We start from the raw sequence: 14,722 nt of genomic DNA, 5'->3' as shown, positions 1-14,722 counted from the left end.
GGAGTATGTTAGGGTCCTGAGTATGTTAACACCTTTGTGGGGGGGGGGGGGGGGGGGGAGCCGATCCCGAAGGCTGTGGAGGAGACTTGGTGGAGAGATATGGCTTTCGTGCGTGTCTCGCCGCGTCAGTCGAGCCTAGGCGCTGCGTTGGCGCTGTTTTTAGGCGCGGCAAGTAATACGGGTCGATGGCTCATCGTGAGAACGCCCGAAAAGCAGCGCGCTTATGCAAAACGCTTACGAGTGCTGGCTCAGGCGGGAGTGGTGATCCGCTTTACACACAGTGGAATGGACTCAACATTTTGTTTGTTTCTTTTTCGAATGAAACAAATATATATGTCATGAATAAAGAAATGATATTCTAAACATGTATGCAGCCCTGCAGCTTGTGAGAAGTCCAGTAACGCTCCAGGTGTTGTGCTCCGAAGTTCGATAACGCCACGGTAACCGCATTTCGACGGAGATGAAGTGAAAAGACGCCTGTTTATGTACAAGGATCTCAGGTCCGATCGCGCTCAGTATGAACTTCACCGCGAAAGCGCGTGGGGGGGGGGGGGGGGGAATTGAGTGCTTCTTCGAGTGCGTGCCGCCTCCGCATGCTGGCGCAAAAAATCCTCAAAAATAAGGGGGGAATGGAATATTTGGCCGCTGCCTTATCCATTACTTTTTTTTTCGTAGCGGCTAACATCGAGAGATGGCTATAGACACATCTAATACAGATATAATTAATGAAATGAATGAACCTTTTTAATTAGTGGATTCAGGTGGTCGGGTGAAATGATAGGATTCAAGCCGTTTCGGTGAAGTGCCCGTCGCCGCTTCGAGATGTAAGAAAATCGGCCCCTGTTTATTTTAACGGAATATACCAACCTGACCATATAGGCCGCCGAAACCGAAACGAAGGAGAGCGCAGTTGTTAGACATCGCTTGCTGCAAGTAAAACAGAGCCACGGCCGCTTACAGAGCGCTTGCTTGCTCTTTCACTTTTGAACTTAGCCAAACCGAGTGCTTCTGAAATAGTTAGGCGTTTTTTTTTTTTTTTTTTTTTTTGAGAGAGTCGTGCTCGCGGCGTCAGGTGTAACGGCTTGGTGGCGCTAGCCACCGCCCGATCTAAAGGGTACAGCCATATCCATCCATCCATCCATCCATCCAACTAAACTACTAACCTCCCTGGATATGTCTCGGATAAAAAGAGAGTCTAGACTTAACTGTAACGCGAACGGATGTAAGGAAACATGATGAAGAAGAGCGAGAGATGTGCGTCTAATTGAGTCATGCGTATAAGCTGGGGAGCCTTCGTGCGCGCCGTTGCAACGCGTCGGGCGCCCAATCAACCGCGCCGCCGTAAATCTAATCACGCCCGCGATCAGGCCAGGGGAGAGCGCGCCGCTTGAAAGTTTTGCCGTTGTCGCTGCGGCGACGCGGTGTCGTTCTCCTTCGCTTGTTTCTTACGAAGTGCGCTCGTAATCAAATTGCGGTCCTGCGCGACGGCGTTAAATTTTCCTGCTTATTTACTTGCGGATCTCTTGACGCGCGCGCTGCGTGTCAGCATTCGAGTGTGAGCTCGCGTCGGTGCGGAAAGGCGCGTCGCTGACAGAGGCCGTGCTGTTTTGCACTCTTCGGGCTTACCGTGTCCATGCGAGGCAAGCTTCTTGGGCGGTTTGTGTACATTATATGTGGTTAGTTAAATCAGTGATCCCCACATATTCTGTTGCCCACTTGGTGTGCAGTCACACACACTGGCATATCCCTTTTCGGGTCACATTTATTCGTTTGTTTGTTTGTTTGTTTGTAGTACACTCGGGGTTGCAGAGGTGGGTGAAAAGTATACAAATGAAAAACAGCTATAGTAACACTAAAAGGGGAAAATTATATAAAATAATAACAAATATCTTGTAAAATGAATTGTGTAGATTAACAAACATCTATTGTTCTGTTGTCACATAGTTCACAGTAATATGTGGTCCTCGCCTTAGGTGGTCAAAATTTCCGGAGCCCTCCACTACGGCGTCTCTCATAATCACGTGGTGGTTTTGGGACGTTAAACCCCACATACCAATAAAGTTGTGTGGCAGTCATCACAGCAAAAGATGAAGCCATCATTATTGCGATTACAAGTGACAAGCGTGTATCAACAGTGATATGGACTAATTAAACACAGCCTCCGATTTAACCTGTAAGTCACCTCTCTCCATATAAAAATTGAGCGAGGATGGAGGTAAAGTACAACTTAATATAGGATTTTTCAATCTTCAAGGCACAATATGCATAATTGACAAGTGCTTCCACGAAGTGGCGAGTCTTTGTGTGCAGAGGAAAGCATTTAAAAACAGCCCCAATCACCCCCTGATCTCATGCTCGCACTGCAGCAACTAGAACTTTAAATGGCGTTTTCTCTGAACACTGCTTTTCATCAGAAAAAGGAAAATTTCTCTCTAACCATTGAAGCTACCAAATAGAAACTTTTGCTGTTTCTTAAATCCGTGCACCCTTTCTGAAGCAAAAGAATGTTGTTGCCACCAGGATTGTATTTTTTACTGAAGTTTTTCATCAAAAAAACAGCCCTCAAATTCTAGTCATATCGTATTTATATTTTTAACTGAAAATTGGTCATGCCTACACATGTTATATTGGTTCAAAAGCATACCCTGGGCACATGTAATAACCAGAAGAGATTTTACCATCTTACATGAAAAACCTTTTTCACAAATGTTTTTTTTTTTCAAAAATATCAACATATGAATAATTAGTTCATTATTTTTATAGTGACTTTGTATTGTCTTAAAATCACAAAACATATGTTAAAACCCCCATTGAAATGACTTGCGAAGTTTTGCAAGGTTTGCTTTAAGAATAAAAGAGCAATAGGCAGTAGGAGTTGCGCATCTGTCTGTGCTATCCATCCTCCCTTGTGATTGGTGGATCAGTGGTTGTAGTAGCACCTGATGTGCAGGGATCTATAGGCACTACATGTTGTGCTCATTAAGTGTTAACCGCCTAAGAGCTTTAGCATTGAATAGAATTTGTAAAAGGAGGCTGGTTAGATTCATGTGTTTTATGCTCATTGCAGATTCATCCTTTGAGTGGGCCCATCGAAGGAGGAACGCAGGTTACAATTGAAGGGAGCAACCTGGGAACGAGTCGAGAGGAGATCTACGATAAGATCAAGATTGGTGGAATTCCTTGCATTCCCACTGAATACAACGTGTCAGTGAGGTGAGCATTTATGTTGTTTCATTCCGAAGTAAGAAACAATTCATTTAACCTCGGCACTTTTATGTCGTATCGGTGCTTTTCCCGAAGTTCTTCAACAGAAAGAATGCATGTGCTGCAATACCACCTCATTATAGCTTCCTAGGTCAGCCTTGATGGCCGGCTGCCTTTATTAATATTTCATGCTTATGTTCCAGGCATTAATATTTTGTCTATTCTTCTGATTGCATTTAGTAGTATTCCTCCCTCCTTGAGAGAGGCAGTAACACAAAACTAAAGCAGCAGTGAACTACCGCAAACTTTCATACAATTTCCTATCAGTTAAGCTATAATGAGCAAAATTTAGTTTCGAATTCTTCTAAATGAAAGCTGGTCAGAAAAGTTGCACATATGGATGATGCCACTGTCACTGCACTGAGGGGTTCAACGTATTTTATTGATGTTTTCTTCGACTCTGTGCTAAGCGAGCTCTGCCTTTGCGTCCGCAGGGTTGTCTGCAGGACCGGAGCAAGTGGGTCGCCACTCACGGCAGACGTGGTCGTTGGGAATCGTGCTGGCATCACACAAGCGAAGGAGAAGTTCCAGTACCGACAGGTCACGGTGCGCGACCTTCAACCTCGCACTGGACCCCAGTCGGGGGGCACTCGTCTCTACATCAGCGGATCGAACCTCAACGTCGGCAGCAACCTCACTGTGTACCTCGACAACCTTCCCTGCACTGTGGACAAGTGCGTTGCCCTTCTTTCTGCATCTTCCGTATTTTGTTTTCACGCACACCCTCAAAACGAGGAGGAGGGAAATAAGTCAGTGCTTCACAAGTTTTTTCGTGCCATTGTTTCTGTTGCAGAACATTAGCCAGCAACAGCCAGATATCCTGCAAAACCAGCAAGGCCACTATGCCAAAGTACAATGTTTCTTACCTGATCCTAAAGATTGACAATGCCACCCTGAGTATAGCAAGCCCTTTCAGTTATTCTGAAGACCCAACCATACTCAAGATATCACCGCTCAAAAGCTTTGTCAGGTTAGTGCATTATCTCTCAACTGTATCACTGGTTTTACATTCACAATCATTGGTGCAGTAGACTCTTGGTAAAATAAATTATCTTAAACGGATTAACTGCCTTCAGTATAACTGGTTTCACATCCAAATTCTGCACTTGTGTTCATCCCTCTGTAAATGGAACACCTGTTACATTAAACTCATTTTCTTGGTCCTTTCGGGTTTCGTTTGATAAGAGTATACTGCTTTCACATTCTCAGAGCTCTAATTGTATTAGTATTAGTGTACCAGTGGTGCACGCAACAAAACTTATCTTTATCTACGTAATATTTGGGACTTTACATGCCAGAACCACAATATAATTACGAATCACTAACCTGAAAGAGACAATGGAATAAATTTATACACTCATGTAGTGAATGTTTACTGAGAGGAATTATAACATTCAGATTTTAACATTACAAGTAAGCTTCACCAATGTCTGGCAAAATAATATCTTTAGCAGCACCACTGCTTATTCATTGCACTTCTACCCTCTGCTATCAGATCTTAGTTCCAAGAAAAGCAACGCTTGCATGAACTTGTATGATTGCAACTAGCGTATAGCTTGTCAAAATATAATAAATTGCTCGGCCTCATGCAAAACTGTGATACACTAAAAGTTTGTTTTAACAGACTCTAAAGGTGCTTGAAAAATTGTGTCAGAAGTTTACCGTCACGATATTAAAAAAGTTAATACATTCATTCTATTTTGCAGCTGTACTCACGTGCAATTTTTTTTTTCCAGTGGTGGTCGGAATGTGATGGTCACAGGTAGCAACCTTCACGCTGTCCAGCAGCCACGAATGGCCGTCTTTTATGAAAACCAGATCCTTAATGAAACGGTAAGCCCCCCCCCCCAACCCCCCTTTTTTATCTATCATAATCTGAGCGTGTTAGGACAGTCAAGTTTTTAGACAACTGGACACAAACGAATGCAGTTCACTAGAATGAGCCTGCTTGCTGAACAATACGGAGTAATGAAATGGAAGGTATTGTAGAATAGTAGAAGGTAGGATTTTTTTTAGGTCGTAGCCTCTAGTTGCCGAATTATCTTCAACGTCCCTTGTTTATTCACCCAGGTGTGCGAAGTGCTGTCACCATCCCTGATGTCCTGTCCGTCGCCACCCATCAATGCGGAAGCATACCGACAGCTTCCCAGCAGTGACAGGCAGAAAAGCCTGGGCAAGGACAACCGCATTGCAGGTGGCAGTCACACTGGTCTCGGCACGAGCTACAACAATGACCAAGATGCTGGTAGTCATCGGGACGAGTGGCGCTTCCGCATTGGCTTTGCCATGGACGACGTTAGCAGTGTGCTCGAACTGCCCCGCACTTTCCCACTGCTTCACTCGGACCTGGTGTACGTACCAAATCCTCTGCTGCATCGCTTCGAAGGAGACGGCGTGAAGCTCTACAAGGGTGAACTGCTTGTCATTGAGGTAAGGGAGCAATGTCCACAAAAACGTGATGTTCCCATTCATAAGTCGAGCGCTTTCACCGTGAAATACTCGATTCGAACCTCGTTAAAGGAAGTTTCATCGAATTCGATAGTAGTTTTGTTGCATACAAGGCAGAGGTCCAAGGCAAAATGGTAGCTTGAATATATGAAAAATAACTGAACACGGGATGTAGCTTGAGCCTATTATTCAACTCGTCTTGTTGCTGCCTTTAAGGAGACAAAACCACTTGTCAACACATTGGCTTGAGATTTTTCTTGTCTTCATTAAATACAAAAATTTGTCATGAACATGCATTCATGTAATTAATAGCAAGGCTACTGTTTGTGTACTTTAACATTACCTGTTATATGTTGTATCCACATTTGTTGTATCGAAGTTCACTTTTCTAAATTGCAAACAAGATTTCGATGATATCCGAAGTTCTGAAATCTTCTCTCACCTTCCAGGGCAGCAACCTTCGCTTGGCTAGTACCGAGTCGGAAGTAAACGTTACTATCGGGACGCAACCATGCAACATCACTTCACTGACTATGAACCAACTTCTCTGCTGGCCACCTGAAGTTCAGCCTTCCGGCACAGATGAGTTGGGCCGTTGGACCGACAATGGACTTCCAATGGTTGTGGTTAGTATTTGTGTTTATTTAATCACCAATATCAAGCTACTGCAGCGATTAAAAAAAAAAGTATTGGGAAAAAAATTTCTACGTACACTCTGCTTTTTTTTTGTCAATTCATTGAACCTGCCTACCCGCCACATTTCCTAGCTGAAGAAAGTAACGCTTTTTACTTTATCAGGATGCAGTTGAACCCCTTTATAAGAGACATGCACTGGGGAGCAGTTCTTGTCTTTGATATGAAGTGTCTGCATTTCCTTACCAACCCGTATTTTAATATAGGCACAATGGTGTCTCTTATACCAATTTCTGTTAGGTCAGTGTCTCTTATAGAGAGGTTCAACTGTAGTTAATAAACACTCACAGAAACTCTATGATGCCATATAACCTGCGATTACCGAACATGTTTTTTGTGTTGTAATGACCCTTGCAATGCGCCTTGCCGCGGTGGTCTAGTGGCTAAGGTACTCGGCTGCTGACCCGCAGGGCGCGGGTTCGAATCCCGGCTGCGGCGGCTGCATTTCCGATGGAGGCGGAAATGTTGTAGGCCCGTGTACTCAGATTTGGGTGCACGTTAAAGAACCCCAGGTGGTCTAAATTTCCGGAGCCCTCCACTACGGCGTCTCTTATAATCATATCGTGGTTTTGGGACGTTAAACCCCACATATCTATCAATCATCAACCCTTGCAGTGCTATCTGTACCAGCTTGCTTCGTCAGATTGACAATGCTCTGATTTATTCCAGCTGACGTAATATCAACAGTAGGGTATGTTACATTTAATTAGTTAAAGGAGAACATGCTACAGCATTCCTTGTTTCAGGTGTTACCATCATTATAAAAAATGTCGACTGATGGCATTGTTAGTTATAACTTGAGAAACTCCTCTTTTGAGGACTGTCGTTTTCTTCATGAATATAGTTGTGTGGGTGCCTTATCATGACTTTCTGAACCCTAACCTTTGAATCCCATACTACAATGTGGAATTTCACCACAACTTGCTTTCAAAATGCGATATTTGGAATCAATTTGTGGATTTGTAATTTTCATTTAATGGTGCATGTGCATGCCAATTTTTGTTAAACTAGGATAATAAACATTTTTTAAGTGCCTCATCTTCTTTACATGCAATAAATCTAATGTGAAATACGGAGAGGTTGCGAAACTGTTACGTAAAAAGATGCTTCCATTTCTGTCTGTGCATTGTAGGTTCGTATTGGCAGCAACCTTCGCTACGAAGTGGGCTTCATGCGCTACGAAGTGGCCAAGACCTACAGCTTCCCACCGGAGGCCGTCGCTGGCCTTGCCGCGGGAGCATTGGCCGTGGTCCTTCTGAGCGCTGTGATTTTGCTCGTGCTGCGACACAAGAGCTCCCAGGCGGAGCGGGAATACAAGCGGATTCAACTCCAAATGGACGACCTCGAAAAGAGCGTCCGGATTGAGTGCAAGCAAGGTACTATACTACTGACTGGAAGGAAGTGTGACAGCCCGCTGCGCTACACAGAGCTGTTACTACTGTTAGCTGTTAATTACGACTCCGTTTATAGGGTGAAAAGCATAATGCTGCTCTGTCATAGACCGACACACGAGCAGCCCCTTTTTCCAGTTAGGGTGGCAAGTTCAGCTAAATGAGCAGTAGTTCAAATTGGTGGTTTCAATGCCATCCTGCTTTGAGTGGTGTGGTCAACATCACTTATTCAGTTGGATATAATAAGAGAGAGAGAAAAGAAATGGCAGTTAGGTTAGCCAGAATTGACCTGGTTTGCTGCCCTGTCATCATGGTGTTTGTGTGGGAATCGGCACGTAGAACATCACAAAATGCAAGAAACATGCCTGTATGCAGGTGTCTAGTCTATGTGTTATCTGTGCTTTGTTTGCACATATATTGTGCAATTCGTATGCTCAAAGGCTGTGTGTTTGGGTGCTACTGACGCTGTTTTCTCATCCACTTTACCTCATTTAAATATGTAATAATTACTACACTACAGTTCAAAGCTACGAATAGTGTTCCCTATCTTTTCATTGGCCTAGTTGCCTGTTTGATTCGCTTGGTTGTGTCTAAGAAGGAAACAAGCTCGTCGAATAGTTCGCTTTCTTTGATTAATAATCGCATCTACAAGGCATCTTTGCCATGATTGTTCTGCAATCTACACCAGGCTAAGTGCTAAGCATGAAGGAGTGGGAGATAATCATGTAATTCATTTGTTTTTATTTCAGCCTTTGCGGAGCTACAGACAGTTGTCACTGACCTAACCAATGATCTTCAGTCAGCTGGCATTCCTACCTTAGATCATCGGTCGTACATCATGAAGGTGTTCTTCCCAGGCGTCTACGAGCACCCTCTACTTCAAGACAACAAGGTTTGTGCTGGATGCCACACTTGCAACCTGTTGTATGTTTGTGGTGTATGAATAATTGGATTGTGTGAGCCAATATAAGTAGTGTTGCAGGAAACATCATCAAACATGGCCACGTTACTTAGGATAGCAAATTTTATCGAAGTCAGTTTAGCAATGCTTTATGTATGGAAGTGCTTCGGTCCTCATAGTGTATTAGAAGGGGGTATTCCTGAATCAAGGCTTTCTGTGGTTCCTTGTTTTATTGACTGGTGATTTTAACATGCTTCCTTCAACTTGTCCACGCGTGCGCGCGCGATAACACTGAAAAAGTTGTGCATTCGAAAAAAAAAGTGCTCAAGGTTATGAGGAGCGGGTGACTCATTTTATTTTGCCCCTGCCATCCCTTCCTGCTTAGCTTTATGCGCTTTCGTCGGGATGAGAGAAGAGAGAATGCAATTTCAGCATGCGACAAATCTTTGCAACTCTATTAGCACTGAACAAATTCTTAGAATTTTTGCGGCATTGAGTTTGCGAGGCAATAAACTCTTCTCGTGAATTCATTCCATGGTTACCTGATAAAGTGTTTCAGGGCTCCTTTAAACTTTTGGTGAGACTCGTGTACATAGATTAGCACAAACATAAAGACAGGAGCACAGTGTATTAGTGCCTGTAAGCCTGCGCTATACTCAAACCTCATTATAACAAAGTTGCATCTGACAGGAAAATAACTTTGTTATATCCGAAAATTCGTTATAAATGTTATTACTAAAACTATGTATTGCAAGACTATTCTAAATTAACTTCATTATAGTCAATATTTTGTTATATTCATGTTCATTATATTGAGATTTTAGTTTATTTTATTGACAGCGCGATAGTCTCAGTAAAAATGAATATATTAAATGGAACTGTTTAATTGGGACAGATGCCTGTAGCATGATTCGTTTCACACAACTTCTGCACCTTGATTCACCTCTCAATAATTGGAACTTCTGTCAAACGGATCATAATTTTTCTGATTTTTTTTCAGGATCTGTTCAATGAGAGCCTGCTCTGTGTAACAATAACCTGAGTTGCTCTCTAGATGATTTCTGTACTCGCTTCAACACATACAATACTGTACTCTTCGTGACCGTGACTTATACACATTGTCCTCGGCACGTCTTGTTTCAGGTCAAGAACAATGGCATCTACAGCAACTATGAAGTGGCAATGTGCCAGTTCGAGCAGTTGATTCTGAACAAGAGCTTTCTTGTGACCTTCATCAACACTTTGGAGAGCCAGAAGTCGTTCACCATTCGTGACCGAGTGAACGTGGCCTCTCTGCTGATGATTGTCTTCATGGGGAGGCTGGAGTACGGAACTGAGTGAGTAAATTGACAGCTGTTCGTTTTGTCCTACAGGGTGCTACAACATACACACAGCTAAGTTTCTCTAATCATTAAGACTGTGCAAATAGTCATTTTTGAGAATCGAACAGTGCTGTAAGTAAACCAGATATTGAACAGTTATTGAAATGCATATTTTATTTCAATAAGCCATCTCTACTGATAATGATTGCATCCTAGTATACTGATAATATTTGCATTAAAAAATGCAAATTGAGCATTCGAAAAATCGGCACGCACGGAACATTTTGGGAAATCCAAATGATCACAATAAATCCGGCATTATATCTAGCTTCCTGAGCTGCGTAACCCTAGATAAGTGCATAGGCTGGCATGTGTTATGCCTCAATTGTGCTCACGGGTGTTCAAGTTACTCTACTTTGGTGTGTTATGGCAACAAGGTTGGCATTGTGAAAGAGTACCCATGAAGCGGTAAATAGATATTGTGGGGGCTATTCTTCTCAAAAACTGAATCAGATAGGACACGATTGAATTAGGTGATGGCTAGGTTAGGTTAGGTCAGCAACGGTAGGGACAGATTACCAAGAACACAGGACCGAGCTTACAGAATCTGTCCCCACCGTAAGCGCACGACCAAAGCCAACATGAACCAACTAGCCCCTTTATTGCATGACTGGGTAAAGTCAGCCCTACAACGCATTTCCATGACTCTGTTTTTTACTTGCACATTACTTGTACTAATGTGCTTTTTCTTTTCTGCCACCTACATTGCAGTGTGCTGAGGACATTGCTACTCCAGCTGATCGAGAGATCCGTGAGCAGCAAGCACCCGCAGCTGATGCTCCGGAGGACCGAGTCGGTTGTCGAGAAGATGCTGACCAACTGGCTGGCACTGAGCATGTACGACTACCTGAGGGACTATGCAGGCAGCTCGCTGTTCCTCCTCTTCAGTGCCATCAAGCATCAGGTCGAGAAGGGCCCGGTGGACGCCATCACGTACGACGCACGTTATTCCCTCTTCGAAGCACGGCTGCTGAGAGAGCAGATCGACTACGAAGTTGTGGTGAGTGATCGCATTGCAAAGTGAATGGACATTCCTGCCAGCTTTGATAATCTCAGAAATGAACCGGGTATCTGGCGATGTTGTGTTGGTGACCTCTTGGGTGCCATCAAGTGATGACTCCTGTAGTCACCTGATGAGCATTGTGCATTGAACGAAATTTCTAACAAGTGTCATTCTGTTTTCTCCACAGACCATACAGGTGATACAAGAGGACCAGGATGAGAAGATTCACTGCAAGGTCAATGACTGCGACAGTATTAGTCAAGTGAAAAGCAAAATACTCGACACGCTGTACAAAAATACTCCCTTCTCTCTGAGGCCGTCCATCCACGATGTTGATCTTGGTAAGTCATTTGCATTAAAAATATGTGAATTTTCATTATATGTAGCATGTAAAAGATGAACCCCTAATTAAACCAACATTGTATGTTTTCATTTGATTGTGTCTAACAAAAAAAAAACAAGCACTTGGCCTATCCCTTTCTTTTGTTCATGTAAATAATAAAAAATGTACCAAAGCATTGCACTGCCAGCTCTGTGCTTGCCCGGTTTCCACCTGAAACAGCTTGTTGCAGCTAATGATTCATCAATAATAATAATAAGAGCTCGTAGGCAAACTCGCTTGTTGCTAAAAGCATTTGAAGCATAAAGATGAAAAACATCAATGACTATAACATTTCAAAACAATGTATTGAATTAACCCAAACTACAGTGAAACCCCTTTATTAGAGGCACGCTACGGGCAGCAATTCTTGTCTTTTATTTAAGATGTTTCTTATAAGCAGGGTACTTCATATGAGTTTTCTTTTCAACCTATATCTTACTGTGGGCACATTGGTGTCTTTTATACCCATTTGTCTCTTATACCAGTGTTTTTTTATAAAGGTGTGTAACTATAGTTTGTGTTAATTCAATACATTATTTTCAAATGTTTCAGTCATTTATTTTGACTGTAGCCACAAAATAATTGTAAATCAACTTTCATAGAAACAACAGGCAATGTGTTTCAGTCTTTCAAGTTGCTGCTGATGCTTTCTGTCTAAACTAACACACTTGCAAATGTGCAAATCTTATCTTGAAGAATGGCATTTTGAAAGTGAAATATGTTAGCAGACTTGCACCTGTACCGTCCTTCATTCTATAGGCCTCTGAGTGTGCTGTAAATACAAGAATATTTAGATATTTTACTATGTGTTTTCTCCCTGTAACATTATAGTACTTTCAAAGCTATGTCTGAGAAAAATACAATGACCTTTTTCAGGCATTTGATAGGCTTGTTTTGTTGTTGCACTAATGCGGTCTGACGCTGCGCAAGTGCACATTACCTTTTTCGCGTAGCTGACCGCATGTTCAGTGTAGTAATCTCAAGTCACTGTTTCTTTTTTCATCTCTTGTACTCATTTAAATGCAGAAATGATACAATTGCGGCCCTGAATTTTTTTTACAGAATGGCGAAACGGCAGGAGTGGCCATCTCATTTTGGCTGATGAGGACATGACTACAAATACTGTCAACGGATGGCGACAGATCAACACTCTGCGGCACTACAACGTTAAAGATTCTGCTGTCATGAGCCTAGTCATCAAGCAGAATGACAGCTTCAGCTCCAACTGTAAGTGTACCTTAGAGAATGTATGCAAGCAGTTTTTTTTTTCTTTTGATGGTGTGACACATTTTTGTTGACATGCTCCAACAAAGATTGGTCTGATATCTGTACTTAGTGCTCAGACTGTTGATCAAAGATAAAGTTACATGTAATAAAGTTGACGAGATAATTCTAGCTCAGTATTACTGAAGCTAGCAATATGCAGTAGGGCAGTTCTTTCTCAAATGTTTTTACTGTAATGCAGACAAAGATTCGCATTGCTGCCAAGGTTGTGCTACGTATCTGCAAACTACATGTACATTTTTGACACTTGAATTTTACCACTTGTACTTGAAGGCATTGCTCATAAGATAGCAAGTTTGGGTGGCTGAACTTATGCTGGTTGTTGAAGTGCACTTGCTTGATCTGCTTTTTCGCTTAATACAGGAAATTTTTCTCAATAAGCATTGATTAGCTGCACATGACATCAGTAGACAAATTTTTCCACAACTGTTTAAACTAGAAATCATGTGAAATGTGAAGAATTGCACATTTCAGGTGCTCAGGTTGTTTGATTTAAACAGTTGGTGTCACACTCAATATGCCCTAAAGTCGTTTTTATTTTATATATATGCATTATTTTCACTGTCTCTAATTTTCTGTGAAAAGCAAGCATTGTTTGTTCTTGACTGCAGTACCATTTTATACTCGAAAAGACATTGAGTGTTGGCATACTACTTATCCATGTCTGACAAATCATATCCTTACTATTATTGTTATGTGACACTAGTGAACTGAGCTATATAAAACGTATATTTTAATGGCCGACGCAAATACCCTTTGAACATGAATGTCGTAATCAGTTGCTCACCTAAGCAAGCATACGTCAACACTCATTGCAGGCAATGTCTCGCTGAACTCCATGTCTCCCATAGTGTCTCACTGCGAGCTTGAACAAGGCATCAAGTACTGGCATCTAGTCAAGCCAGAGGACGAGACAATTGGCCAGCCAAAGGACATCTACCACAAGGCCATTCCAGAGATCTTCCTCACCAGGCTGCTTTCCACTAAGGTAAGGACTTGGCAGCCCTACTAAGGCAACTTCTGCCATTTGTCGTGCTAATGGGCAGGTGGCCGCACTGATGGTGCTGCTGAAGTGTAGGAATCACTGATGAATGATGATAACAATTGCAACAGAAAGAAAATGGGGGCAATAACGCTGTATACTTACAAAATAAAGCTGCAGAGTTCTCAAATTTGTATACTTACCTTCTTGTTCCATTTTGTTTGAAGCAGTTGGCTGTGCATAGTTATGAAAGTTCACAGATAAAATTGCAGTACCATTATTGTAGAGAGCAATTGTTTTGTTTCAGTTTACTTGGCTTCTGATGCATCACATGTCCGGAATGTAATTTAATTGCCTAATACTAATTGGGAGACGTGCAGGTTTATTTTTAAACCATATACAGAGCATTTAAGTTGAAACTATAAGATCTGGAATAGTGTTCTTTTTTTATTATGCAAAGCCAGAACGTGTGCAAAAAAAATGTCAGTCTTCTGAGGAATCGTTCTTTGATTACAACTTTCCACATCGCAGATTGTTCGTAATGTGTGATATGTTTTACCACAGGGCACTGTGGAGAAGTTTGTGGAAGACTTCTTCAAGACCATTCTGACTGTCAATGAAGCCTTGCCACCAGCCATCAAATGGCTATTTGACCTTCTCGATGAAGCCGCACACAGACACGGCATTGTTGATCCAGAGGTTCCCCATGCCTGGAAGAGCAATTGGTCAGTTGCCTATTTGGACTTCTTGGTTTATGAGCAAGAGCAATTTTGGGGCAAGAATATACATTTAATACATGCAAGCTTGTTCTTATGCAATGCAATTCGTGAACTTATGCAAAATTTGCTTAGGATAGTTTGCATGAAATAAGAAAATTGAAAAGGACACCACAGCGAAAAATGTAAGCTCTTGGTCATGAAGATAAACTTTTCACAATATCAAAAATAGCACTCTTCCTGAAAATGCCTAGACTGATAAGTGAGGAGTGTTTT

At 42.2% G+C, this 14,722-nt stretch overlaps 1 protein-coding gene across 2 annotated transcripts in view; it reads left to right on the top strand.

Moving 5' to 3' along the window:
- Positions 1 to 14,722, top strand: part of LOC119174753 (plexin-B) — a 71,386-nt gene that overhangs the window by 52,774 nt on the left and 3,890 nt on the right. Inside the window, exons 15-28 of one of the 2 annotated variants that reach the window (XM_075895160.1) lie at positions 3,068 to 3,213; positions 3,699 to 3,938; positions 4,058 to 4,234; positions 5,001 to 5,097; positions 5,335 to 5,694; positions 6,162 to 6,338; positions 7,538 to 7,781; positions 8,546 to 8,688; positions 9,841 to 10,034; positions 10,791 to 11,079; positions 11,270 to 11,423; positions 12,527 to 12,691; positions 13,600 to 13,736; positions 14,295 to 14,455. In XM_075895160.1, the coding sequence (XP_075751275.1) occupies positions 3,068 to 3,213; positions 3,699 to 3,938; positions 4,058 to 4,234; positions 5,001 to 5,097; positions 5,335 to 5,694; positions 6,162 to 6,338; positions 7,538 to 7,781; positions 8,546 to 8,688; positions 9,841 to 10,034; positions 10,791 to 11,079; positions 11,270 to 11,423; positions 12,527 to 12,691; positions 13,600 to 13,736; positions 14,295 to 14,455 (2,684 nt within the window). Of the gene's footprint in view, positions 1 to 3,067; positions 3,214 to 3,698; positions 3,939 to 4,057; positions 4,235 to 5,000; positions 5,098 to 5,334; positions 5,695 to 6,161; positions 6,339 to 7,537; positions 7,782 to 8,545; positions 8,689 to 9,840; positions 10,035 to 10,790; positions 11,080 to 11,269; positions 11,424 to 12,526; positions 12,692 to 13,566; positions 13,737 to 14,294; positions 14,456 to 14,722 lie in introns of both variants that reach the window. The other variant, XM_075895159.1, reaches the window with a different exon arrangement.

This window comes from Rhipicephalus microplus, chromosome 5 (genome assembly GCF_043290135.1).
Source record: "Rhipicephalus microplus isolate Deutch F79 chromosome 5, USDA_Rmic, whole genome shotgun sequence".
NCBI classification, from domain to species: domain Eukaryota; kingdom Metazoa; phylum Arthropoda; class Arachnida; order Ixodida; family Ixodidae; genus Rhipicephalus; species Rhipicephalus microplus.
This window is presented reverse-complemented; position numbering and strand designations above follow the sequence as displayed.